Below are 27,875 nucleotides of genomic sequence, written 5' to 3'. Positions count from 1 at the left end.
TCTGGATGTAGTCCTGTCTAGAGCCCGACCGATATCAGATTTTTGGACCGATATATAAAAAAAAGTGCTACATTTTCAAATCAAGCTGAATTTTTTTTTTTTTTAAATAGAAATGTCTAATCACAATATTCAGTGTCAATATATGACAAGAACATTTCTGTTTGAATGAACAAAAACAAAAAATGCACAAATGAACATGCTATTTTAGCAATCTAACATGGACCAGGACCTGTACCACTGGCGCCATGGTTAGCCTCTCCAGTCTCTAGTACTGCCACTCAAGCAGTGGAAGATTATAAAATAGGAAACAAAGCTTCTCAGCATTTTGACCTAGGAGAGATGTTTTTAGTTAGTTTTTGATAACTATAATAACCTTGGGGGTGGTGAGGGGGAGAGAAGGAGAGAGAGTAAGAAAGAGAGATCAGCAAAATCATCCCCTTCGTCCCCTCTGCCCACCACTGGTTCTAGTCAACAGCCAGGAGGCTACAGCTCCAATGTGTTCCAACAGCCGCCTTAATGTTCCATACACCGAGAGGGTGCGTTAAAGAGAGACAAGCCTTAATGTTCCATACACCGAGAGGGTGCATTAAAGAGAGACAAGCCTTAATGTTCCATACACCGAGAGGGTGCGATAAAGAGAGACAAGCCTTAATGTTCCATACACCGAGAGGGTGCATTAAAGAGAGACAAGCCTTAATGTTCCATACACCGAGAGGGTGCATTAAAGAGAGACAAGCCTTAATGTTCCATACACCGAGAGGGTGCGTTAAAGAGAGCCAAGCCGTAATGTTCCATACACCGAGAGGGTGCGTTAAAGAGAGACGAGCCTTAATGTTCCATACACCGAGAGGGTGCGTTAAAGAGAGACAAGCCTTAATGTTCCATACACCGAGAGGGTGCGTTAAAGAGCCAAGCCGTAACGTTCCATACACCGAGAGGGTGCGTTAAAGCAGAGCCAAGCCTTAATGTTCCATACACCGAGAGGGTGCGTTAAAGAGAGACAAGCCTTAATGTTCCATACACCGCAAGGGTGCGTTAAAGAGAGACAAGCGGCAATCAAGCACGATGTGGCCTGTCATTTGCTCTGATATTGGTTTTGTCCGATTAATTTTATTTTAATTTAGGTTTGTGTCAATGTGCCTCTGACAGTAGGCCTATTGCTCTCCTCTCCGTGCATGCCATTGCTCTGTGTGTGTCTGTGTGTGGGTGGGGGGGGGTTAGAGCGCAGGAGAGTTCTTAAGTATTGCAGTGCCCTCATTTAGGCCACTGTAGTTTTCTTGTATGTTTTTTTATTACATAAAATGCCACTGCTCAAGAGCCCTTTTGGCACCTAGAAACCTCCCGTCAGGGCAGGAGGTTTCACTCGCGCGGGCAGTCTTTCCGAGGGCAGGAGGTTTCACTCGCGCGGGCAGTCTTTCCGTCGCAGGATTTTTTTCCCGCTTTAACCCATGAGGAGTATAGTATAACGGAGAACAAGCCCCATTGACCGTCAGTGGGACACATTCATCTCTATCGTGGCCGGTTAAATCAATACCCATAACTCGTGGTCTGGGGGGCGGTAGGCGAACAATTCAAACTGGTGGTTGTACAAGCCCTTTCAGGCATCATTCCTACTCGGCTCATATCGAGCTAAATTCGTCCAGACTTAAGTTAGACGCGAGCCTCTGAGCACAGCTCGCTATGTTTGTCTTGACTGACACGTTTTGTAGCCCTCCGCTTACGTTACAAGCTAACTAATATCATTATCTCAGATTAAAAGAACAAAACGTGTGATGCAATCAGTCACCATTTTATTTCGGCTGGTTATTTATTTGAGAATACAGCGATGTCCTCTGCAAATGTAGCTAACGTTAGATCCATTTTCCCCTCATAACATCTTGCGGTAAGCAAAACTTCCACCTGCCTCACGGCCACTTCATAATAAGTTTGCTAGCCACCTCAAATAGTTGACCAAATGTTACATAGCTCGCTCGATAATGAGGATTGATAAGCAGTGCGGTCGTAAACTTTCACAGGTTCATTGCTGAGTATTCATAAATGTTCAAACTGTGTAGTAAGTTAGTGCACATAATACAAACCTTCATTCATTACCGAAGGCACTGTCGGTAATGCAGGGCAGGCACGTCGTGTCTTGACTCTTTGCTGTGGATATGGGAGGCACAAGTGCTGCAGTTCACTTGCATTAGAGCTCCCTCTACTGGATAATTGTAGAAATATCCTTTTTTATTTTATTTTACAGCGTTTAAGTGGAATAAATACAGGCGGTAATAATGTTTTTTAAATAGGGACATATCGGCTGCATAACGGCCGATACCGATGTCGTTAAAAAGGTCTAAAAACAGCCGATATATCGGCTCTTCCGATATATCAGTCGGGCTCTAGTCTGGTGTCTCAACTTCCTCTTGACAATAGCCCATAGATTCTCTATGGGTTTCAGGTCAGGTGAGTTGGCTGGCCATGGTAATTAAACCAGTTACTAGTAGCTTTGGCAGTGTGGGCAGGTGCCAAGTCTAAAAAGGTCTAAAAACAGCCGATATATCGGCTCTTCCGATATATCGGTCGGGCTCTAGTCCTGTCTGTCTGTCTGGATTTAGTCCTGTTTGTCTGGATGTAGTCCTGTCTGTCTGGATGTAGTCCTGTCTGTCTGGATGTAGTCCTGTCTGTCTGGATGTAGTCCTGTCTGAATGTAGTCCTGTCTGGATGTAGTCCTATCCGTCTGTCTGAATGTAGTCTTGTCTCTCTGAATGTAGTCCTGTCTGGATCAGCGTGTCCTCATGCACGCCTGTCTCCTCATACAAAATGGAGGGGATGACATTTTGTTAAGAGGTCGCTGCAGAGCACTGGGTAATTGAGTTCTTCCTCCTTCCATCCAGGCCCCATTCCCCAACAGTGGCTTTGTGAACAGCTTCAGCGCCGCTGGGAGCTACAAGGGCTCCGGCTCACTGGGCCTCGGAGGACGGCCCTTCAACAGGAACCGGTAGGTCTCTCTGGGCCCGTCTCTCCATCTCAGAAACACAGTCACATGGTTTGGTGGACATGTTTCACCTCCCATTCTGGTATCAGTGTAGTTGTGCCAGTGAACCGTTTGGCTCACCTGTTGATAATTAGTTGCTTCTTACCTCCCCTGTCCCACAGTCTCCCCCTCTATTCCAGAAAGAATGTTATCAATGCATTCAGGTATTGACGCTCAGATGTTTTTGCCACCATCATTTCTGTCTCCCTCTCACATTTCGTTCACTCACTGTAATCCTGCATATTAATGAGGCGTCATCCATGGAATGCTACAGTGCAGGGTACCCTGAGCTCTGGTGAACTCCCATCCTCCGCTGATCAATGGGAAAGGGAGCTGTGATTGACACCTGATCCCATGAACTGCCTGTGTAGTCTGGGATGAGGAAAGGCATTCCACACTCCGGTACTCTGCGCTGTAGCATATTAAAGGAGTAGTAAAGGGAAAATTCATGTTTAGCCCAGTTTTAAGGTTACTTAAGATCATTTACAATGGTTCAGATCAAAACGTTGACAAAGCTAGCATTTTCGAGAAAGTTGATAATTGCTCCACCACCGTTTTGGTCATACAATGGATGTGGATGGGCATCTTGAAAAATCATTCAAAAACATGTTAAACTCTAGATTTCAAAAACAAGAAACTCACCTACAGTACGTGTTAGTTGAAGTTCTGACATATAATTCGCCATAAAGTAAGATTATAGTTCATCTGGAAAGGCTTTTTTAAATATTTAGCATAGAACTATTTATTCGCAGCACATACGTGTGTAAACTTCCGCAAACTAGGTAGCCTAGCAGCATAAACAATAACAATAGCTGCCGTAAGTAGTTCCGCTTCCTGAATCCCCTCTGCGGATTGATCTACACGTCGCTTCAATACAAGTCAATGGATTTCATAGAATGATCAATAAAACCCTACAGGATTCATACTTTGCGGCGAATTTGATGTCAGAACACCAACGGACACCAATTACACCCTCGGTGACTTGTCTTTGAAATCGAGAGTTTAACATGTTTTTGAATGATGTTTCAAGATGCCCATCCACATCCATTGTATGACCAAAACGGTGGTAGAGCAATTATCAACTTTCTCGAAAATGCTAGCTTTGTCAACGTTGTGATCTGAACCATTGTATATGATCATAAGTAACCTTAAAACGGGGCTAATCATGCATTTTCCCTTTACTACTCCTTTAAGATCCCCCAAATCCTCCATCTAAGTGTTCTCTCTGCTCCCCTTGACTGCATGAGCCACACCCACGTTGGAGCTAGTCTGTGAATGGGTGTGTGACGCCAGCATGACACTCTCTCCTCAGGAGCCATGTGAAGAGCAACCCCCGGCCCGGTGACGGGCCCTCCCCTCCCCTGGTGACCCCCGTGCCCCTCCTGGACAGCCTCTCCAGCCCCCAGTCCCCCAGCAGTGCAGCGGGGCCCCCTCTGGGGGCCACCCCAGAGCCCGCCCCCTCACTCACCCTCAGGGACACCATGCCGCTGGTCTCAGACGCCAGCGCAGACCTGGGCATGGCCGGCCGGGGCAGGTGGGTCCTCGGCCCTCACACCGCCACACAGACAAGGAGAGCCCTCTGGACAGGTTCAACCCTGTGATGAGAAACTGATGCGCATAGAGGTGTCTCATGCTGTGGGATGAAGGCTCTGGGGTTTCTCTCCTCCTCCTCCTCTTTGAATCTCTCTCTCTCTTTTATCAGTCTATCCCCCAGAGTCAGTAGTCTTCACATCTGACCCAATGAGCGGGAAGATTATGAGATCTGAGGGTTCAAACATCTGTCCATTTGTCTCCCAAGTTCAATGCACGATGGCGTAGAAATGATGCCTCCTTATGAAGGTCTTTTGCCTGTTCAGCTCATCTCTGCGCTGTGGCAGTCAAGAGAGTGTGTAATATATCCATATATAATCAGAGAGTGTGTAATATATCCATATCTAATCAGAGTGTGTAATATATCCATATACAATCAGAGAGTGTGTAATATATCCATGTCCAATCAGAGAGTGTGTAATAATATATCCATGTCCAATCAGAGTGTGTAATATATCCATGTCCAATCAGTGTGTAATATATCCATCTCCAATCAGAGTGTGTGTAACATATCCATTGATCTATTCCAGGAGAGGGAGCTACAGAGGCGTGCGGAGGAGGAGAGAGGATGAGCGGACCACGGTCAGTAGAAACTTGGGTTTCCCGCTCTTGTTCATCTGATGAGTAATCTCACCCCAGCAGAAGCCACGTTGAAGGATTGTCTGTTAACACGTCTGTCTGGGTGTGAATTACAGAGGACCATCATCCCCCTATCCGAGATCAAGGCTCCGCCTCCCAAGTTTGACCTGGCGACCTCCAACTTCCCGCCGCTGCCCGGGTGTGTGGTCAGCACGCAGGGAGAGCCCGTGCTGGAGACGCGAATGTCCGACGTGGTGCGCGGCCTCAAGGTCAGCGTCGACAAGGCAAGAGGAGAGAAATGCCACAAATACAGTTGTAAAGGGGCAGTGTGCTATTTTGGAAATGTAGCCCTATTTGTGGTCTGTCTACCATGAACCTGAAATATAGAGAGCATAATTTCACTGATCGTACCAGTATTGAGCTAGCTGCAGGCTGTCACTGGGCTACAACGGAGGTCTATGGGGCACCCGTAAATGTGTTGGAAAACTATGATAAATGTCCTTTTCTGAGACGGGAAGCACAGGGTGTAATCCTACCAGTCAGTATGATCTCCTGTGAGATTTATCGCAATCTGAATATTTTTGTGTTTGGCATGTACGTTTCCTGTGTCGTCGTCCTCAATGGAGCCTCTTCTCGTTTTCAGTCTGAGGTGAAGCAAGAGTCTGTGGCCCCTCCCTCCAGCGCCTGGCCAGACAGCGGGATTAAGCCCAGTCCTGTGGCCCCTCCCCCCAAACCCACCCCCCTCATCATGGAGCCCCCAGTCCCCAGGTACGGCCTGTCAGAGACTAGTAGATTATTCAGGTTGATTCATGCAAGGTTGTCTGCCTATAGACGGCTTTATAACCCCTTTATATACCGTACTGTCACAAGCATTCCACCCACACATTGGTTCAACTAACTACATCTGGTTACACACACCCAACGCACTATTAAGACTGCATTCCTATATTCTCACTATCAGGGTCACTAGGTAAGGTCAAAGATCTTTACTTTCCCAAGCCTAAACTAGACAGGTCATATCATGAGATCCATTACAGGTGCATCTCAAAAAGTTAGAATATTGTGGAAAAGTTGCCTAACGGAAAATAATTTAATTCAAAAAGTGAAACTTTCATATCTTTCAAGGCTTACAGCTTATGAAAATCAAAAATCCTGTATCTCAAAATATTAGAATACTAGAAATGGTGCTCAGAGAGAACAGACCTCTGCCCATGAATGCTTTTCGTGGCTCTGTCCACACCAAAATAAGTTATGTTCTAAGTTGACCCATGCTATACCCCTCCTCCGAGTTTCATGAAAATTGTTCCGGCAGTTTTTGCGTAATCTTGGTCCAAAAAATGAATGGCGATGAATGGCCGGCCGGCGGCTCAGGGACCCGCCCTGTGATTCAGATCCACTCCACAATGTAATGGGTTCCAAGTTGGACCATGCTACACCCTTCCACCAAGTTTCATGAAAATTGGTCCAGTAGTTCTTGCATAATACTGGTAACAGACAAACTAACACATAAACACACGTCACCGAAAACATTACCTCTCGCCCTGCGCTGTCGGTGGGGCGGAGGTAATTACTTCATACCAATCAAAAAAAATTACAATACAGAAATGTCGACCTTCTGAAAAGTTTTCATTTATGCACTCAGTACTTGGTCGGGGCTCCTTTGCACGAAATACTGTATCAATAGAGCCACCGTGCAGACTTGCCCAGGAACTGGACTACAAGGGTTGCATTCCTAGTGTCGGGCCACTCCTGAACCAGAGACGATGTCAGAAGTGTCTTACATTACATTAGTCATTTAGCAGACGCTTTTATCCAAAGCGACTAACAATAATTGCATTTAACGTAGGAAAAGCCAATGTACTACTACTTGCCAGAACTCACAAGTGCATCTTCTTTCTAAAACAAGTGGCTAAGAGCATAATCTAGTGTCTTACCTTGACTAAGGATAAAAAGAACTGGACCCTTGGGTCAGTGGTCCAAAGTCCTCTTTTCAGATGAAAGTAAATGTTGCATTCAAGGTCCCAGGGTCTGGAGGAAGAGTGGAGAGGCACAGAATCAAAGTTGCTGGAAGTCCAGTGTGAAGTTTCCGCAGTCAGTGATGATTTGGGCTGCCATGTCATCTGCTGGTGTTGGTCCACTGTGCGTTCTCAAGCCCAGAGTCAATACAGACATCTACCAGGAGATGTTAGAGCACTTCATGCTTCCCTCTGCTGACAAGCTTTATTGAGATGCTGATTTCCAGCAGGACTTGGCACCTGCCCACACTGCCAAAGCTACTAGTAACTGGTTTAATTACCATGGCCAGCCAACTCACCTGACCTGAAACCCATAGAGAATCTATGGGCTATTGTCAAGAGGAAGTTGAGACATCAGACTAGAGCCCGACTGATATATCAGAAGAGCCGATATATCGGCTGTTTTTAGACCTTTTTAACGACATCGGTATCGGCCGTTATGCAGCCGCTATGTCCCTATTTAAAAAACATTATTTCCGCCTGTATTTATTCCACTTAAACGCTGTAAAATAAAATAAAAACGGATATTTCGACAATTATCCAGTAGAGAGAGCTCTAATGCAAGTGAACTGCAGCACTTGTGCCTCCCATATCCACAGCAAAGAGTCAAGACACGACGTGCATGCCCTGCATTACCGACAGTGCCTTCAGTAATGAATGAAGGTTTGTATTATGTGCACTCACTTACTACACAGTTTGAACATTTATGAATACTCAGCAATGAACCTGTGAAAGTTTACGACCACACTGCTTATCAATCCTCATTATCGAGCGAGCTATGTAACATTTGGTTAACTATTTGTGGTGGCTAGCAAACTTATTATGAAGTGGCCGTGAGGCAGGTGGAAGTTTTGCTTACCACAAGATGTTATGAGGGGAAAATGGATCTAACGTTAGCCACATTTGCAGAGGACATCGCTGTATTCTCAAATAAATAATCAGCCGAAATAAAATGGTGACAATGCATCACACGTTTTGTTCTTTTAATCTGAGATAATGATATTAGTTAGCTTGTAACGTAAACGTAGGGCTACAAAACGTGTCAGTCAAGACGAACATAGCAAGCTGTGCTCAGAGGCTCGCGTCTAACTTAAGTCTGGACGAATTTAGCTCGATATGAGCCGAGTAGGAATGATGCCTGAAAGGGCTTGTACAACCACCAGTTTGAATTGTTCCCCTACCGCCCCCCAGACCACGAGTTATGGGTATTGATTTAACCGGCCACGATAGAGATGAATGTGTCCCACTGACGTGTTGTTCTCTGTTATACTATACTCCTCATGGGTTAAAGCGGGGAAAAAATCCTGCGACGGAAAGACTGCCCGCGCGAGTGAAACCTCCTGCCCTGACGGGAGGTTTCTAGGTGCCAAAAGGGCTCTTGAGCAGTGGCATTTTATGTAATAAAATAACATACAAGAAAACTACAGTGGCCTTAATGAGGGCACTGCAAATACTGTGCGCTGCACTTAAGAACTCTCCTGCGCTCTAACCCCCCCCCCCCACCCACACACAGACACACACAGAGCAATGGCATGCACGGAGAGAAGGAGAGCAATAGGCCTACTGTCAGAGGCACATTGACACAAACCTAAATTAAAATAAAATTAATCTGACACAACCAATATCAGAGCAAATGACAGGGCAGTCGACACCACTATAAGCCACATCGCGCTTGATTGCCGCTTGGCTCTGCTTTAACGCACCCTCTCGGTGTATGGAACATTAAGGCTTGTCTCTCTTTAACGCACCCTCTCGGTGTATGGAACATTACGGCTTGGCTCTCTTTAACGCACTCTATCGTGTATGGAACATTAAGGCTTGTCTCTCTTTAATGCACCCTCTCGGTGTATGGAACATTAAGACTTGTCTCTCTTTAACGCACCCTCTCGGTGTATGGAACATTAAGGCTCGTCTCTCTTTAATGCACCCTCTCGGTGTATGGAACATTAAGGCTCGTCTCTCTTTAACGCACCCTCTCGGTGTATGGAACATTAAGGCTTGTCTCTCTTTAACGCACCCTCTCGGTGTATGGAACATTAAGGCGGCTGTTGGAACACATTGGAGCTGTAGCCTCCTGGCTGCTGACTAGAACCAGTGGTGGGCAAAGGGGTCGAAGGGGATGATTTTGCTGGTCTCTCTTTTTTACTCTCTCTCCTTCTCTCCAACTCACCACCCCCAAGGTTATTATAGTTAAAAAAAACTTACTAAAACTAAACTAACTAACTAAAAACATCTCTCCTAGGTCAAAATGCTGAGAAGCTTTGTTTCCTATTTTATAATCTTTTCTGCTTGAGTGGCAGTACTAGAGACTGGAGAGGCTAACCATGGCGCCAGTGGTACAGGTCCTGGTCCATGTTAGATTGCTAAAATAGCATGTTCATTTGTGCATTTTTTGTTTTTGTTCATTCAAACAGAAATGTTGTCATATATTGACGCTGAATATTGTGATAATTAGACATTTTTATTTAAAAAAAAAAAAATTCAGCTTGATTTGAAAATGTAGCACTTTTTTTTATATATCGGTCCAAAATATCGGTATCGGTCAGCTAAGACTCTCCTAAATCTATATCGGTATCGGACCCAAAAATCTGATATCGGTCGGGCTCTACACCAGACCCAACAATGCAGACGACCTGAAGGCCGCTATCAAAGCAACCTGGGCTTCCATTACACCTCAGCAGAGCCACAGGCTCCATGATTGCCTCCATGCCACCCCGCACTGATGCAGTCATTCATGCAGAAGGAGCCCCGACCAAGTATTGAGTGCATAAAATAACATACTTTCCAAAAGGTTGACATTTCTGTATTATAAATCCTTATGTAATATTCTAATATTGAGATGGTGGATTTTAGATTTTCATGAGCTGTAAGCCATAAACATCAAGATTAAAACTAAAAAGGCTTGACTTATTTCACTTTGTGTAATGAATTTACAAGATATGAAAGTTTCACATTTTGAATTAAATTACAGAAAATGAACTTTTCCAGGATGCCCACAACTTGTACACTTGGCATCAGAACACCTTAGGCCAAAGGTCAATGATCGATTTTGTTATCATATCATCTGATCTGAGGCCGTGTCTTGGACACTCGGGTGAAGAGAGGGGCAAAGCTGTCCACTGATCACCATCTGGTGGTGAGCTGGGTTCGATGGCGGGGGAAGCCTCTGGACAGGCCTGGAAAACCCAAGCGTGTAGTGAGGGTGAACTGGGAACGTCTGGAGGAAGAGCTTGTCCGGAGAGAATTCAACTGCCACCTCCAACTGAGCTTCCCAGGCATCCCTGTGGAGGTTGGGGACATCGAACACGGGTGGTCTGTGTTCAAAGCCTCCATTGCCGAAGCTGCGGCTTGAAGCTGTGGCCTGAGGGCCATATGTACCTCAAGGGGCGGTAACCCTCGGACACCGTGATGGACACTGGTGGTCAGAGAAGCCGTCCGACTGAAGGAGGCCTTCCGGGACATGTTAGCCCGGGAGACCCCAGAAGCAGTTGCAGGGTATCGATGGGCCCGGAGGGCTGCGGAATCTGCCAGGGCTGCGCTTTGTCACCAATCCTGTTTGTGATTTTCATGGACAGGATATCGAGGCGTAGCCGTTGGGAGGTGGGTTTGCAGTTCGGTGAGCTGAGGATCACGTCGCTGTTTTTTGCAGATGATGTGGTCCTGATGGCATGAGATGAGAATCAGCACAAATCTGAGGCCATGGTTCTCAGTAGGAAACCGGTGGTTTGTCTGCTCCGAGTAGAAAATTAGTCCTTACCCCCAAGTGAAGGAGTTCAAGTATCTGGGGGTCTTGTTCACGAGCGAGGGAACCATGGAGAGGGAGTTTGGCCGGAGAATCGGAGCAGCTGGTGCGGTTCTGCAGTCACTTTACCCCGCACTGTTGTGACAAAAAGAGATCTGAGCCAAAAGGCAAAGCTCTTGATCTACTGGTCTATCTTCGTCCCCACCCTCACCTATGGTCATGAAGGATGGGGTTATGACCGAAAGAACGAGATCACGGATACAAGCGTCCGAAATGAGTTTTCTCCGGAGGGTGGCTGGGGTCTCCCTGAGAGATCGGGTGAGAAGTTCAGTCATCCGGGAGAGACTCGGAGTAGAGCCGCTGCTCCTTTGCGTCGAAAGGAGCCAGTTGAGGTGTTTCGGGCATCTAGTGAGGATGCCTGCTGGGCGCCTCCCTAGGGAGGTGTTCCAGGCGTGTCCGGCTTGGAGGAGGCCGTGGGGTAGACCCAGGACCAGGTGGCGGGACTACATCACCGCACTGGCCTGTGAGCGGCTAAAGATTCCACAGGCAGAGCTGGTTGATGCTGCTAGGAAAAGGGATGTCTGGGGCCCCCTGCTGGAACTGCTGCCTATTCTATTTTTCGTAGATGCACCTGTATATATGATATAACAAATTCCATCACAGGTACAGCAGCCTGCTAGCACTAGGCAGACCATGCAGGCATTGGAGATTGTATGAAAACCACCTTCCTGATCCTCATACCTTTTTCCTCTCCAGCATGTGCAGCGTTGCTCCTCAGGTAAAGAAGGTGGATAAGCCTGAGCCTGCAGTCCCCAAGGAGATGGCCCCTCCTCTTGTACCAGCCACTACCCCTCTACCAGCCCCAGCTCCGCCCTCCCCGGTCAGCAAACCCACCCTCAGCCAGCCCCTCTCCACCGCAACAACCACCCACTCTACCCCTCTACCAACACCAGCCCCGCCCTCCGCGGTCAGCAAACCCACCCACAGCCAGCCGCTCTCCACCACAGCAACCACCTCTGCCCCTGCCACCACACCTGCACAGGTAAGGGCCTCTCTGCCTCCTGGTCAACTTCCACTAGGTGCAATTGGTATTAGTTGAATTACGGAAATTTAAACAAAAAAAAAAAAAAAAAAAAAAAACGGTAATAGAGATTTCAAATGAATGTTTCTGTTCTAGAACAATTAATGATTACATTTTCGTTTCCGTTTTTGCTCCTAGTAAAATATTGTTTGTTTCCAGTTTTCGTTCCTCGAACCGATTCAGAGTAGGGATGTCACGATACCAAAAATTTAGTAGACAATAACAATACCAGTGAAATTCCACGATTCTCCATACCCAATTTGATACCACGGTAAAAAGAAAAACCTATGTACTTCAACATACACTATCCTACTTTATTAAAACAGTTTCTGGCTGATGCTGTGAAAGGAAGAAACTGCAGGATACACAGGCATATGCAAAATAAATAGGCTAAAATGTTTCTTCAAGGCTTGAGCCAAGACTAGCATAAGCTTAGCTATCTATACACGTTTTGCATTGGCTGGCTTGTTGGCCTGACTGAGCTGGCAAAACAATCTGGCTGGCTAACTAGCAAAAAGCAGGTTGGCAGCTTGTGTGACAAATATGGTAAACTAGCTACAATGAACGGTACCAAGTAGGGATGCAAACAATCAAAAAGTGATTAATTGATCGTTAAGGATTTGTTTGAGCACGTGAAATTTACTCGATCTACTATAAAACAACGTGGTAGCGAATAGGCCATCTTGGGAGAAATGCAGAGAAATCAACGGCAGCATATTTAGAAAAATGAAGCAGGCCTAGCAAAGCATTGTGTGGGACCACTTCAAAATGAAAGGACAAGAAGCCGCTTGCAAATATTGTGATGCCGTGTACACATACAACACAACGACAGCAATGCTCTATCACTTGAACGCTCTATCAGTTGACTCTCCTCCTCGTCTCACCTGCAACAAACCCACCATCGGCTCCGTGTTTACGAGGAGGAGCCACGCAGCAGGCAGAAAAACATAAGTCCGTCTGTTATAAAGCGTTTATTAATTTTTAAAGCGCTTTTGAGATTGTTTGGAAATTTTGGTATTTGAATTAGTTAATCGGTTGATTGATCGTTAACATTACCAATGATAAATTCAGGGAAGTGCCTACAATTTGCAAGTAGTAGAAAGGGATGTATACAAAAATGTTTATTGCAAACCTGGAAAAGAATGTTGGCATCTAAGAAACCGACTGGCTATTGAACAAGCTAGCTAGCTAATGTTAGCTAGCAACCGAGCTCAACAAGACATTGTGGTTATGGCTAGTACTAGCTAAGCTAACAAGTAGCACTAGCAAACAGCCCAAAACATTTTTTTAAGCCATTACGAGTTTGATTGATTTTGGTAGGCTACTATCAGCCCTCTAGTTTCTCAAGAGATTGTGGATGTAGAAAGCGAAAGTTGATCCGGTCTACTAGACTAACAGCTGCATACCGTCTGTCCCATTGAGACAAATCGTTTGTGTTGTTTTGTGTCTCTTCAATCCAAGAACTAACATCAGATAATGTTACTATGCTAGAAGCTCCTACACTAGTAGGAGTAATATTTGCCCTTCAGGTCCGGAAGAATTGCATCCCTGGTACTACGGTACTACGCTACAAAATTTACAAATTAACATGGCCGCCACTCAATGCAACACCACATAGACAGGAAATGAGGTCTAATATGCACGTTCCATGAGAGTCAACAAGCACAATATAACATGGCCGCCACTCAAGGTCAATGCAACACCCTCGTGAGTCTACACTTAATGCTACCTGCTGACTCAATCAAATATGTCCAGATAAGCCACTGTGTCTTTGTCTACTTACTTCACCACCTAAAGGGAAGTGCATAGGGAGGCAATGAAATTTGTCCAGAATTATCAAAAGAACAGCTGTATGTACACCCATCAGCTATAAGCCAGGCTCTTTTTTCTTTTCTTTCCCTTACTCAACTTTTTTGTTCACCTCCATCCTGCTAGGAGCCCAGGAAGCTGAGCTATGCGGAGGTGTGCCAGCGGCCAGCCAAGGACCCCCCGCCTGCGCCCACGGCCTCCCCCACCCCAGCTGCCCCCTCTCCGACTAGCCAGCCCCTCAGGGAGCTCAGGGTGAACAAGGTAGAAGAGCCCGCCTCCTCCCCCAGCAGCACATCTGACAGAGCAGAAAAACCCTACGAGAGGTCTGGAGAAGGCCGAGCCCCCCGCGAGCCCCTGGGCTCCTACCGCGGGGGGCTGAAGATCCGCGACCATCAGAGAGGCCACCCCATTGGCCGACGGATCTCCCCTCAGGCAGGCGCCAGGCGGAGCGGGAAGGAGCAGAACATCCCCCCCCCGCTCGCCAAAGTAGACAGGAAATCAACTAAACAACCAATGGACTAACAGGAAAACAACCAACAGATCTATATATGTATAGAGAGATATATGAATATTATGTATTATTGGATTGAAGAACATGTGTGTTCTAGAAGAGCCTCCTTTGTTGCATTGGATTTCGGCCAATGCTTGGAAAAGACTAAGCAGAAATCAAAAAGCATTTGACGAGGAGGGGGGGTGGCAGATGAGTGAGGCTCTAATCAGGCTTGTTGATTAGAAAGACCACTCTGGGGATGTTGAACAGCAGCCTCACCTTGTGGTTAGTTTGAAGGAATTGTTGAACCCATCTTTCACCGCTTAATCTGTTAATTAGTTTGTATTTTGGTTTGGAAGTGGGGTTTTTGGCTAGGGTGTAGAAAAACAAATGTACGATTATGCCTTGTAACTCAGTACCGTTAGTAAAACAACCACGCAGAATTCAATATGTAACGCTTCTACACACCTGTATGACGTGGACATATCTGAATGAGTTGGTTCTTAATTTTCCTTGTGTGAATGCTTTATCCTGTGATTGTTTAATAACTAGTGAATTGAAGGAAATGTTAAGCTGGAGAGTTCAGATATAGTGTTCATATGTGATACATGGTTCAGGTGGTTGGCAGGTCCATATAGGGCAGCTGCATGGTGAACCAGCACAGCAGGTCAGCTTTGAGGAGTCATTGTGGAGAGTGGTGACAATGTCAGTGAAAAGACAACATGGGAAATATGAACATGGAAAATTGATTTTTAGCTTGTGATTGAATGACAGCCTTTTGTAAGATGGGTATTGTAACAATGATGCAGGTGTACCTGGGCTTGTTAAGTTGAGAACAGCATCGAGGTACAAATGAATAGATTCATTTTTGTCTAATGTAAGAGTTGTTTTAACCCTTCAATGGGTGTTGCTGTCCAGTTGTTGGTTAGTTGGTAGAGGTTGAGGGGAACAGGGAGAGGAGTCACATGTTGCTGCTCGTAAGCAGGAAGAAGAACTCTTGTTCGGTGTGGAGGAGGTCAGGGCAACGTGGGCCCTGACTAGAAGGTCATGTGTCTTTGGGAGTTATGCAGTATTGTACGAATGCCGTTTTAAGCAAGATTAACCAGTTTTGAATCATTTTGGGAGAGGGATAAAGTAGCATCCATCAAGACGATAGTTGTTCAACCGAGCTAGTTGCAAAATGTTTTGATCACAATGTCTTGCCAGTCCTCTCTGTAGCCCTGTAACTATTGTGTATGTAAAGCATGACCTTAAGTCAACCTTAAATCCCTTCCTTAGCATTTAGCCTCCCTGCTCAGCAGGCCTCAGGTAGTCTTCTAGATGTCTCTGGTGCTCTTGGTGGACTCATGGCATTTAATAACATTGTTGTATGTCCTGAAATTCATAGGATTAGCTCTTCTACATTTCAGGATTCTGATTTGGATTCTTTTATACCATCTTGTGTTTTTGTTGTTGTTGTTGTATTTTCCTGCATATTATCATATGATGATATTTTGTGCTTCCGTTGACTGCAAAGTGGATGTCTTAGAGTGGGGCTAGGAGTGACGATCAGACATTAGAGCATCAACTGTTCTATTCTTATGCTTTTACACACATTGTCATTGTTAACCCATGATTTAGCCTTTGTGTATGAATGGATTTCAACACCATCCAGACCAAATTCAAGGAAGCAAGGAAGCAAGCAAGCAATCAGAAAGACAATCTCAGTAACTACGTTCCAATCAGCTGTTTCTCAGTGGAGGCCTCGCCTGCCTCCCATTGGACATCAGAACTCATAATGCTTCCTGGTCTGTTGTGATTGCTGCTTATGGCTTCAGATGAATGTAGTCCTGTTTGAGAGAAGCCCCACACCCTGTCTGGTTTGAATGTTCTTGTTCTGTAGATTTGTCTCTTATACACAGCGAGCTCATCTCTGATCTGGATAGTGTTGAAGGGCATACAATTGTGTTGCGATTTTACTGTATTTTTCCTTTTAATTTCCTTTTCTCTCCTGCTGTACTAGCAGGATATTGGACTGATGAAATGTTTTTAAAGGACTTTTGAGTTTTATTTCTTTTTTATTTATTGTAACTAAAATACTTTTCTTTAACTAGTTAGTGTAGCTTCTCTTCCCAAAAGTATGTAATAGTTTTGGATATATAGCCTACTATTTCATTTGAGACTTTGCTTAAGTGGGTATTCAGTGCTAGGATTTACTCGTCATGCCTGTTTTTGATTTTCTATTTTTACATCCAATAATGGGTAAACCATGAGCAGCTAGTGATGTTGTGAATTGAAATGCACTTGGAACTTTTGTTGGAAGAATTCTTAATTGTTCTGTAAATTGTAAAATCATTCAGACACCAGCCTTGTGGAAAAGGTGTTGAGCAGGCTTGTTGATTTTACAGGACTAGCAATTTATTTCTTTTTGTTCAACTATTTCTCTACTGAAACCGTCTTTGTAGGGGTGTAGGTGGAACATAGTCAAGGATGAGTGAGCTAATCGAGACACTGAATTATTGACCTATAGATGTTTGAACAAAAAAAAATGTTTAAAAAAAGAATAATAAAGTACAAACTTTTCTCGTTTGGCCTAAGATAATTGTTTTGAGTCTCCTGTGTTTGCAATGTTTTGCAGTTAGTGTAATTTCAATGTTTGGTGTGATGTGTTCATTCGTTCTGTAGTTTCGTCCTGTGAATGTGTGAATGTGTGTCAGGGAGAGGGAGAGAGACAAAATAAGTCTCTCCATTAGCCCTTTGACGGTCTCCATCCATGTCCAAATACTCGGCAGGCCAAAACAGAATTCCAGTGCCTTAATATCAGTGTTAAACTTTCCATTGGAATCATTGTGGAAGTTGGATGAACATTTGAATGCATTGTAACTCTGAATAAGGCAGGTTTGTTGGTCTTGAGGTTCCGGAGAGCTATGGCCTTGATACCATATAGCATAGAGTTACTGAGGTTTGTGTACATGTGAAGGTGAGAATGTATGTCAGTGTAACTGCGTATCACAAATAGATTTGTTTCAGCCGTTTCAGAGCTATGAAATTGGTAACCTGCTTTTCCACCATTGTTTCAAAAAACTAACTGGGATAATGGTGTCACGTGGTTTTACTGTCTGGTGAATGTATCTCTGCATAATTATATGAAAATATTAAAGATTTATTTTTAACACTATTTTGCCTTTTCATTGAAACTTTATTAGTTGTGTCAATTTAACACATCCTGCTTCAACAGTCTTAAATGTAGTACCCACACAGTGACCACTGTCAATAGTTTTATAATAAATCGTACAGTTGAAAGGTATGTCTTTTTCTAATGTTCATCTTTTGTAAGCTATTGGAGTTCACATGAAGCTACAGAAGAGCAGGATTGTGCCAGTTTTGAGAAGCCATCTGCAGAAAACGCATTGAATTGCAATTTTAAAGGCTTGTAGGCCGTTTCCTCTATTACTCAGTTTATTCACGAGTGATGCAATAAAATACATCCATTACGAGCTGGACATTATGCCATGACGTCTAAAGTAGTCTAATCCGACATCAGTACAGGATGTAGGAGTATTAACGTTTAAAATCCTAATGTTTACGTAATATTTCTTTCTCCCAGCAATCTTATTACGTAAGACATTTCACCTCTCGCGCTATCTCGCTGAAACAGTGAGTGTCAGATTTCTAGCAGCCAAGGGAGAAGGGGAGAGGTTAGAGCTTGGGACGTCGGGTGAGTTTGTAAACATTTCATTACTTCATGTACAGAGATAGTACCGAAAAGCGTAACCACATCGGGCATTTGTCGTTCGTCTCATTCACTTCTTTCTCCTACATTGTTCTGAAATACTTGTTTGATTGAACAGTTTAACACGCCTCAAATTGTCAGTGCATTAACGTTAGCTAGCACCAACGTACTAGCACTCGCTATCTATCTAGCTATTCTTATCAAGCTAGCTTGCTTGCTAGCTAGAGAATTGGCGACAGCAGTTAAAGATATCTGGCTATGTGTTGAGCTTGCTCGGCTAGGGCTAGTATTAGCTAGCAGTGACCGCCAAGCAAGCCAGATAGGTAACGTAAGTTAGCTTGCTAGCCAGCTAACGTTAGCTAGGTAGCTACCACTAGGAAATTCAATCGGCTGATTAGCTTGCCAACGCTGGTAACGTTAGCTAGGTGCTCTATATCTAATCAACTATCTAGATACCTACCGAACGTGTCGATGGCCTGCCAGATAGTTAGGCAGGTAGCTAACTAGCGAGGTCCAATCCTCTGGCCTGTCTGACATTAGCTAGCCAGCTAGCTAGCTAAGTGTGTCTAGCCAGTAATGTTGTGTTGTTGTGCTTAGCTGTCCGTCAGCGGCCTGCAGCTAACGTCAACTGTTTGACAGTCGGTAGAAACGAGACTAGCTAGCTGGGGAAATGGGCTTATTTTGATCTAGCTACTTAACGTTCACGTTCACGCAACGGAAAGAGCGTGTTTTGCTGGGGATATTTTAGCTATCATTGTATCAGCAGGTGGGAATTCATGCTCAACAAGCAGTACATGCAATCCCCTCCACAAATGTGTGTTTGACAGCATTGGTTTTAAATAATTCAAGTTGTAAGAAGAAAGAGAAATATCCAGTCTAATTACCCTTCTCTTATATGGATTGCAGGATCTGTGTGTGAAATGGGGGACGATCGACCTTTTGTGTGCACTGCCCTGGGCTGTGGCCAGGTTAGAGCTTTGACGCTTGTCTCCTTGTCATTTAATTTCATTCTACACCATGGAGTTCCCTTATTGGAGCATCACCTGTGTGTTGTTCTCTCTGCAGAGATTCACCAACGAGGACCACCTGTCAGTCCACAAACACAAGCATGAGATGACCCTGAAGTTTGGACCTGCCCGAACCGACTCGGTCATCATCGCAGGTTCTATTTCCTTGGCCTTTACAGTGTCTAGCAACCTGTCAGGTGAACTGTATCGACATTGAAAACTATTGACAAGTCATGGTGTTAACAGACTAATAAACAGGCTTTAGAATCTATATGCATCTCATCCACGGCTTTTTTGTGTTGAGGAAGGGATTGTGCCCCCTAAACCTGTGTGTTCCCTGCTCCAGACCAGACCCCCACACCCACTCGCTTCCTGAAGAACTGTGAGGAGGTGGGCCTGTTCAACGAGCTGGCCAGCTCTTTTGAGCAGGAGTTCCGCAAGGCTCATGAGGATGACCAGCGGTCTAAAAACCTGGTGAGCGCAGGGTGGAGCCGGCTCTAGTAGTCAGAAAGTCTGGCTGTGTTTGAAACGTCATACTAACTTACTATACATACTATGTATGGCGTCAATTTGCATATGTAGTGTGTTCCCACTACATAGTATGTGAAAATTGTGAATGCGAGAAATGCCAGGATGTATTTTAGATTATCCATAATGTCTGAGATGCGGTGTGAGGTTACTTCTCATATTCAACCATCCCAAAATGCATTGCACCCCTTCGTTCTCGTCAAACTGCACCATTGCGGACTGCGAGGGAGATGTTTACACTGGCAAGCGCATACTGCATACTTCAGTGAGAACAGTCCGCTGGTAATGGCATACTTATAAACTAGTAGAGGCTTTCGCACACCTGCACAGACTGGTGTGTTGGAAAGGACTGAGTCCCATATAGTAGAAGAGAACTCCTGCACACTATCTTCCACCTCTGTGGGAGAACTTTATTAAACAGTAAAACGTTTTACTGATGAAGGTCTAAGTACCGAAACGTTTAATTAAGTTCTCCCACAGAGGTGAAAAAGAGTGTACGGGAGTTTTTCTTCTACTAAATGGCATACTTATAAATTCAGTAGGCAGTATGCAGTACATACTCATTGAGTGTGTAGTAGGCAGTATGTTAGTGTGTAATTTGGTAAACATCATTTGACTCATGACTGATCTTGACTGTGTGTGTTTTCCCTCTCAGCTTCCTGCTCCTCAGGCTCCCCCGCTGCAGACGCCCTCGGGGGTTAAGGAGGAAGACGAAGGCCCTCTAGAAGTGGACTCCTCCCCTCCAGGAAGTCCTGACTCCATCTCCAGCATGTCGGATAGCAGCAAAGAGCCAATGGTGAGAGGGAAGGTATGACACAATCTTGTGGTCAAACCTCTCTGTGGTTCTCTCTTTCTCTGCTTTCACTTTCTGAGTTTGCAAGGTCATTTTGACTAGAGAGGTATTTCTCTGTGTCGACAGGAGAGCCCCCCTAAGCCAGTGGTGAGCTCCGCCCCCACCCCAACCATTGTGCGTCCTGGTTCCCTCCCCCTTCACCTTGGTTACGACCCCCTGCACCCAACTCTACCCTCCCCGACGTCTGTCATCACACAAACGCCACCCTCCAACAGACAACTGGGGTGAGTTCTGCTCAGCGTCCCGTGTTCTCGTCAGTGTTGGAGACACTGGGTCAGGGTCATAGCATTTCTGATCCATGAATCCATATCCAAATCTGTCTTGGTTTTCATGGCCATCTGAGTGATGATCACATGCATGTCCCTTCTGTGGGCAGCTCTCCTACGGGCTCGTACCCTCTGGTGATGCACCTCCCCAACGGCCAGACGCTCCCCCTGCTGCCCAGCCCCGTGCACATGCCCTCCGTCATCTCTGTGAGTCTGGAACACACAAGGACATCAATACTCCTGCCTGTCTGGAGCTCCTCTCTCATTCTCCTGTGTGTGATGCTGTGTGTGATGCTGTGTGTGATGCTGTGTGTGATGCTGTGTGTGATGCTGTGTGTGATGCTGTGTGTGTGTGTGTGTGTGTGTGTGTGTCTGTGTGTGTGTGTGTGTGTGTGTGTGTGTGTGTGGGGGGGGGAGAGATGCTGTGTGTGTGTGGGAGAGATGCTGTGTGTGTGTGTGATGCTGTGTGTGTGTGTGTTATGCTGTGTGTGTGTGTGTGTGTGATGCGTGGTGCAGCTGGCGAGGCCGTTGAACATGGTCCCCAACATCCCGGGGATTCCTGGACCCCCCATCAGTGGGACCAGCAGTGGCTCCTCCTCCCCGTCTGGATACAGCCTGCACTCCGATGCCAAAATGGTGAGAGGCGCACGCACACACACACACACACACACACACACACACACACACACTCAAACACACACACACAGTTAAGGGCAAGACATCCCGTAGCACAGCCTGCCTCCAGAGTGCGGAGGAGTCCAGTAGGCAGGTGGTTGACCCGAGTGCGCGCGTGTGTGTGTGTGTGCGCGTGCGTGCGCGTGTGTGTGTGCGCATGCGTGTGTGCATGCGTGCGTGCGTGCGTGCATGCGCGTGTGTGTGTGTCCCTGTAGCGGCTGAAGGCAGCGCTGACCCAGCAGAACGGGGCTGGAGGGGGGGGGGGCGGGGTCCAGCCCTGCGGTCCCCCAGAGACAGGAGCTCAGCCAGCAGCCCACCCAGCACTCTGACACCCCCTCACCTGCCCAGCCGCAGGTAACGCACTCTGATAGGGTCAACACAGGGTCAGCAGGGAGGGTCCTCCTGACCCTCAGGATCACACATCCCCATCCTCATCACACTCTGCTCTCTAACGCTCCTCATCCTCATCACACTGCTCTCTAACACTCCTCATCCTCATCACACTCTGCTCTCTAACGCTCCTCATCCTCATCACACTGCTCTCTCTAACACTCCTCATCCTCATCACATTCTGCTCTCTAACACTCCTCATCCTCATCACATTCTGCTCTCTAACGCTCCTCATCCTCATCACACTGCTCTCTCTAACACTCCTCATCCTCATCACACTCTGCTCTCTAACGCTCCTCATCCTCATCACACTGCTCTCTAACACTCCTCATCCTCATCACACTGCTCTCTCTAACGCTCCTCATCCTCATCACACGCTGCTCTCTCTAACGCTCCTCATCCTCATCACATTTTCCTCTCTAACGCTCCTCATCCTCATCACACTCTGCTCTCTAACGCTCCTCATCACACTGCTCTCTCTAACACTCCTCATCACACTGCTCTCTCTAACGCTCCTCATCCTCATCACACGCTGCTCTCTCTAACGCTCCTCATCCTCATCACACTCTGCTCTCTAACGCTCCTCATCCTCATCACACTCTGCTCTCTAACGCTCCTCATCCTCATCACACTGCTCTCTCTAACGCTCCTCATCCTCATCACACGCTGCTCTCTCTAACGCTCCTCATCCTCCTGACCCTCAGGATCACACATCCCCATCCTCATTACACGCCACGCTGCTCTCTCTAACGCTCCTCATCCTCCATCACACTCTGCTCTCTCTAACCCTCCTCATCCTCCTGACCCTCAGGATCACACATCCTCATCCTCATCACACTGCTCTCTCTAACGCTCTCATCCTCATCACACTCTGCTCTCTCTAACGCTCCTCATCCTCATCACACTCTGCTCTCTCTAACGCTCTCATCCTCATCACACTCTGCTCTCTCTAACGCTCTCATCCTCCTGACCCTCAGGATCACATCCTCATCACACTCTGCTCTCTCTAATGCTCCTCATCCTCATCACACTCTGCTCTCTAACGCTCCTCATCCTCATCACACTCTGCTCTCTCTAACGCTCCTCATCCTCATCACACTCTGCTCTCTCTAACGCTCTCATCCTCATCACACTCTGCTCTCTCTAACGCTCCTCATCCTCATCACACTCTGCTCTCTCTAACGCTCCTCATCCTCATCACACTGCTCTCTCTAACACTCCTCAGAAACCAGCAGAAAAGCACAATTCTTCCTCCCAGTGTCCATAGCTGCTTGTATTTTCACACAGACACAGACACACACTCACTCATTCACTCAGAGGTGTATAAAGCCCAGCTCCCCTCTCTCCCAGGTGTCTCCGGCTCAGCCAACCGGAGGGCGGCGGCGGCGGGGGGCGGAGACCGACCCTGACGAGCGGAGGCAGCGCTTCCTGGAGAGGAACCGCGCCGCGGCGTCGCGCTGCCGGCAGAAGCGCAAGGTGTGGGTCTGCTCTCTGGAGAAGAAGGCCGATGACCTGGCCAACATGAACGTGTCTCTCTCCGTGAGTCCACCGCCACACCCCACACCCTCAGGTCCACCACCACACCCTCAGGTCCACCGCCACAGCCCACACCCTCAGGTCCACCGCCACACCCCACACCCTCAGGTCCACCCCACACCCTCAGGTCCACCCCACACCCTCAGGTCCACTGCCACACCCCACACCCTCAGGTCCACCCCACACCCTCAGGTCCACATCAAGCACCCCACACCCTCAGGTCCACATCAAGCACCCCACACCCTCAGGTCCACATCAAACACCCCACACCCTCAGGTCCACATCAAACACCCCACACCCTCAGGTCCACATCAAACGGCCGTTTGAGATCGTCTAACTTCCCTAGCTTGACGTATTTCCAGCTCAAACAGGCTATAGGGGCGGGGCATAACATTTAGAAGAATCTGACTGGAACGTTGACAAGTTGGCGGGCTATAACAACTTTAGACAGATTTGATAGGCAGATAGCGTTGATTGACGGGTGGATGTCATGAGGTTATTGGTTGACCTTGCTCTTGCATTGCTGACGTAAGCACTCTGAGATTTTGTTTTACAGGAAGAAAAAAATCACAGGATTTGATATGATTCCAACGAAACTGACATTTTGTACATTTTTGGCATATTGTTAAATAGCTGCACACTATGAGTACGACCAAGGATGTGATCTAAAATGGGGAAAAAAGCCTTTTTGTTTTCATCGCGTCTTTAATCTGTGGCTTCACAATGTTTCATTAGATAAACTAGCAACAGGACTCATATCTAGTTTAGAGGAGTGTACATCTAATTAACTAGCTGGGTATTTGTGTGTGTTTTTGACTAATAGAATGTTTGTGTTGTCCGTCAGAATGAGGTGTCCTTGCTGAGGAACGAGGTGACGCAACTGAAGCAGCTTCTTCTGGCCCACAAAGACTGTCCTGTCACTGCCATGCAGAAGAAGGCTGCCTACCTAGGTACCCCAGGCCCACACCCCCCCCTAACCCACACACCAGGGGGCCCACACCCCCCCCTAACCCACACACCAGGGGGCCCACCCCCCCCCCTAACCCACACACCAGGGGGCCCACCCCCCCCCCCCTAACCCACACACCAGGCCCACCCCCCCCAACCCACACACCAGGCCCACACCCCCCCCAACCTACACACCAGGCCCACACCCCCCCCAACCCACACACCAGGGGCTCCACACCCCCCACTAACCCACACACCAGGGGGCCCACACCCCACCTAACCCACACACCAGGCCCACCCCCCCCCTAACCCACACACCAGGCCCACACCCCCCCCTAACCCACACACCAGGGGGCCCACCCCCCCCCCTAACCCACACACCAGGGGGCCCACCCCCCCCCCCTAACCCACACACCAGGGGGCCCACCCCCCCCCCCTAACCCACACACCAGGCCCACCCCCCCCAACCCACACACCAGGCCCACACCCCCCCCAACCCACACACCAGGGGGTCCACACCCCCCACTAACCCACACACCAGGGGGCCCACACCCCACCTAACCCACACACCAGGCCCACCCCCCCCCTAACCCACACACCAGGCCCACCCCCCCCCCTAACCCACACACCAGGCCCACACCCCCCCCTAACCCACACACCAGGCCCACACCCCCCCCTAACCCACACACCAGGCCCACACCCCCCCTAACCCACACACCAGGCCCACACCCCCCCCTAACCCACACACCAGGGGGCCCACACCCCCCACACCAGGGGGCCCACACCCCCCACTAACCCACACACCAGGCCCACACCCCCCCCTAACCCACACACCAGGCCCACACCCCCCCTAACCCACACACCAGGGGGCCCACACCCCCCACACCAGGGGGCCCACACCCCCCACTAACCCACACACCTGGCCCACACCCCCCACTAACCCACACACCAGGGGGCCCACACCCCCCACTAACCCACACACCAGGGGGCCCACACCCCACCTAACCCACACACCAGGCCCACACCCCCCCCTAACCCACACACCAGGCCCACACCCCCCACTAACCCACACACCAGGGGGCCCACCCCCCCCCTAACCCACACACCAGGGGGCCCACACCCCCCACTAACCCACACACCAGGCTATAGACCAGGCCATCCACCGCCCCACTGCAAATCACTCTTCACTCAATCAATCAGCTCCTCTTAGGTTACGTGTTCTCATGTTGTTTTGATCTTCCCATCCTCCTCTTCATTATTCCAACCATCTGTCGACGTGTCGCCTCCAACTCATCCATCTAATCTATTCTTGCTCACTCACCTCTCTTTAAGGGTGAATGTTTCTCTCTGTCTGTAGCTGCAGGAGGAGAGGAGAGCTCCAGGGACCCCCCCACTGAGCCCACGGCCTCCCCAGCAGCAGTCATCCAGCATGGGCCCTCGCCGCCGGCCCCCAGCCCTGGGGCCCCCAGCCCTGGCCCCGCCACCATCAACGGCCTGAGTGTCGGCGCTGCGGAGGCTGTTGCCATGGCGGTCTTGGCCGGGATGGGCGCAGGTCAGCCGGGAGGGGTCGTCATGGCTACACAGTCCCAGCCAGCCCCCAGATGATGCGCAGGCGCAGGGAGCCAATCAGAACTCTATATGGCTTTTGGAGGCTGGACTGGTACAACATTGTGTGTGTGAGAGAGAGAGGACGAGAGGGACCTGATGTGTTGTTGATAGTGCACCCCAGACCCCTCCTCCACCCCGCTCCCTTTAACGCTCGTCCTGTGACCTTCGACCCAGCGGCCCGGCCGGCAGGGGAGGATGCCGAGATGAAGGAAGTGGCGGACCTGCGGTCATAGCCCCAGACTGAGCCTCAGCGGTGTGACCGTCTCCTGTCCCCCCCTCCTGTCCCCCTCCTGTCGCCTCCTCCTGTCCCCTGCACGGCCACACTGAACTGACTGACTAGTGCTGCCCCCCCCCCCATCTTTGACAGAACCCTGCTCGGATGCCCCCCCCCCATCGTTGACAGAACCCTGCTCGGAGCTCGGATGCTGAGGCGCGGTCACTGCTTCTGTACACAGTACTGTACCAGTGTATATAATTAACATTCACATCTACACACGTGAAATGTAGTTGACCCCAACCCTGACACACACAGGCACTCTTGGACTACATTGTGATTTGTTTTTGCCTCTTTCCTACTTTCCTATCGCCATCTCCCTCTTGAGTTGTTTGTCCTCCTAATGCAGCTATCAGTTATCAGCACACCAGAGAAGCCATGTCCACATCTTCAGGGCTGGGTCAGTGGGAGATGATGTCATTGTTTCCCACCTTGTCAAGGTGTGAGCCAAAGTTCCTCTGCAATCTCTGGCCTTTTTAACCTATTTGAAAGTGATGTCATTATTATGCATTTTGACCATGTGTATGATTCCCTTATTGACTGCATGGATTAGTGGACACTGATGAATACCACTGTTTGCTTGTCTGGTCTGGTATCGCTGGTCTTGAACGGTCTGCTTCTCTGCCACTCTAAGGTGATGTCTATTGATTGATGTCTATTGATTGATGCGAACACCAACAATGGCCGGGAAGAACCTTCTTAAGGAACCCTTCTTAAGCAAGCCTTTTATGGGAGTTAAGAAGTACTTTGGAGTTAAGTGCTTCTTAACTCGTTCAGGAAACCCGGCCATTGTCTTTTAAATGTGAGGACATTCCTCTCTGTCCTAATGTATCAAACTTGAAATGGTTAGTTTTAGGTTCTGCTTTACATAATAATCAACAAACTCATTAGATTATGAAATCATGTACCCAGACTAAACTAAGGTGAGGAAGAAGTAGTGCAATATATTTTTATATTTGAATATATCAATATCCATGTCCCTGTGTTAGCTGAAATGTATGTAGAGTCCTACAAGTCACTGGCAGAAGCTTCTTCTCATTCAGTTGAAAACTAATGACATGTAGATGATCAGAGAAAATGTAAACATTTGATGTTTTCTAGAGTGACATTGGTGATTACACAATATCTACAGGGAATGCTCGATGTCCTAGTCTTGGGTGCTCTCTAACATTTGAGGAAAAAATCACTTCATCCCATGGAGTATATCAGTAAAGTAAGACACTTCCTTTGAATATTTGATTGATGAAATGCAGAATGAAGTGTTATTTGTGTTTTATACCACGGTTGCTTTTCTTTGAGGAGTATCATATTGTTTATTTCTCCTTGTCAACCTTTTTTTTTTTTTTTTTTTTTAACATGTCTGTTTTAAAATGTTGGTCATGTAAATGTTCACCATTTGTCCCTTTAATTTGTCAGGAGGAAGTGGTCAGTGGTATTAGTGACCCCCTGGTGGTCAGTGGTATGTAGTGACCCCATGGTGTTTCCTCTACTGTTTGAAACCGAATTGGTCTCCAAGGATGCATCACTGGGTGTTTTTCAAATAATTGCACCTCAAGGCAGGTGAAATCAATTTGTGTATAGTCTCAAATAACGAATAAACTCTGGCGAATAAATAAGTTAACGGAAAATAGTTGCTAATGAATTTCTTTACGATTATTTGAATACGATAGAAGTCCTTCTCTTTTATGGTGAAGAGCAGAGCCAGTATTTTTCCCGAGATGACATTTCTAATAGCCCTATCGAATGCGTTACCACACAG

General features: G+C 47.4%; 2 protein-coding genes across 5 annotated transcripts in view; both read left to right on the top strand.

The window, feature by feature from the left end:
• The window catches only part of larp4ab (La ribonucleoprotein 4Ab), a 30,841-nt gene extending 13,423 nt beyond the window's left edge, over positions 1–17,418 (top strand). For 2 of the 4 annotated variants that reach the window (XM_084445223.1, XM_084445226.1), the window contains exons 10-17: positions 2,874–2,977; positions 3,136–3,177; positions 4,326–4,547; positions 5,134–5,185; positions 5,299–5,466; positions 5,826–5,950; positions 11,696–11,981; positions 13,956–17,418. In XM_084445223.1, coding sequence (XP_084301349.1) covers positions 2,874–2,977; positions 3,136–3,177; positions 4,326–4,547; positions 5,134–5,185; positions 5,299–5,466; positions 5,826–5,950; positions 11,696–11,981; positions 13,956–14,351 — 1,395 coding nt within the window. In that variant the 3' untranslated portion in view covers positions 14,352–17,418. The remainder of the gene's footprint in view (positions 1–2,873; positions 2,978–3,135; positions 3,178–4,325; positions 4,548–5,133; positions 5,186–5,298; positions 5,467–5,825; positions 5,951–11,695; positions 11,982–13,955) is intronic. The other 2 variants (XM_084445224.1, XM_084445225.1) reach the window with 2 other exon arrangements.
• Positions 17,419–17,974: 556 nt separating this feature from the next.
• atf7b (activating transcription factor 7b) lies at positions 17,975–27,672 on the top strand. Its single transcript, XM_084445634.1, is given in 13 exon segments — positions 17,975–18,016; positions 18,938–18,999; positions 19,097–19,193; positions 19,385–19,512; positions 20,222–20,362; positions 20,486–20,643; positions 20,796–20,892; positions 21,202–21,321; positions 21,576–21,604; positions 21,606–21,714; positions 23,101–23,289; positions 24,131–24,236; positions 25,592–27,672. Coding segments are annotated over 12 exon segments (1,470 nt in total). The 5' UTR covers positions 17,975–18,016; positions 18,938–18,951; the 3' UTR covers positions 25,840–27,672.
• Positions 27,673–27,875: the final 203 nt, after the last annotated feature.

Source organism: Borostomias antarcticus (genome assembly GCF_949987555.1).
Source record: "Borostomias antarcticus genome assembly, chromosome: 11".
NCBI lineage: Eukaryota > Metazoa > Chordata > Actinopteri > Stomiiformes > Stomiidae > Borostomias > Borostomias antarcticus.
This window is presented reverse-complemented; position numbering and strand designations above follow the sequence as displayed.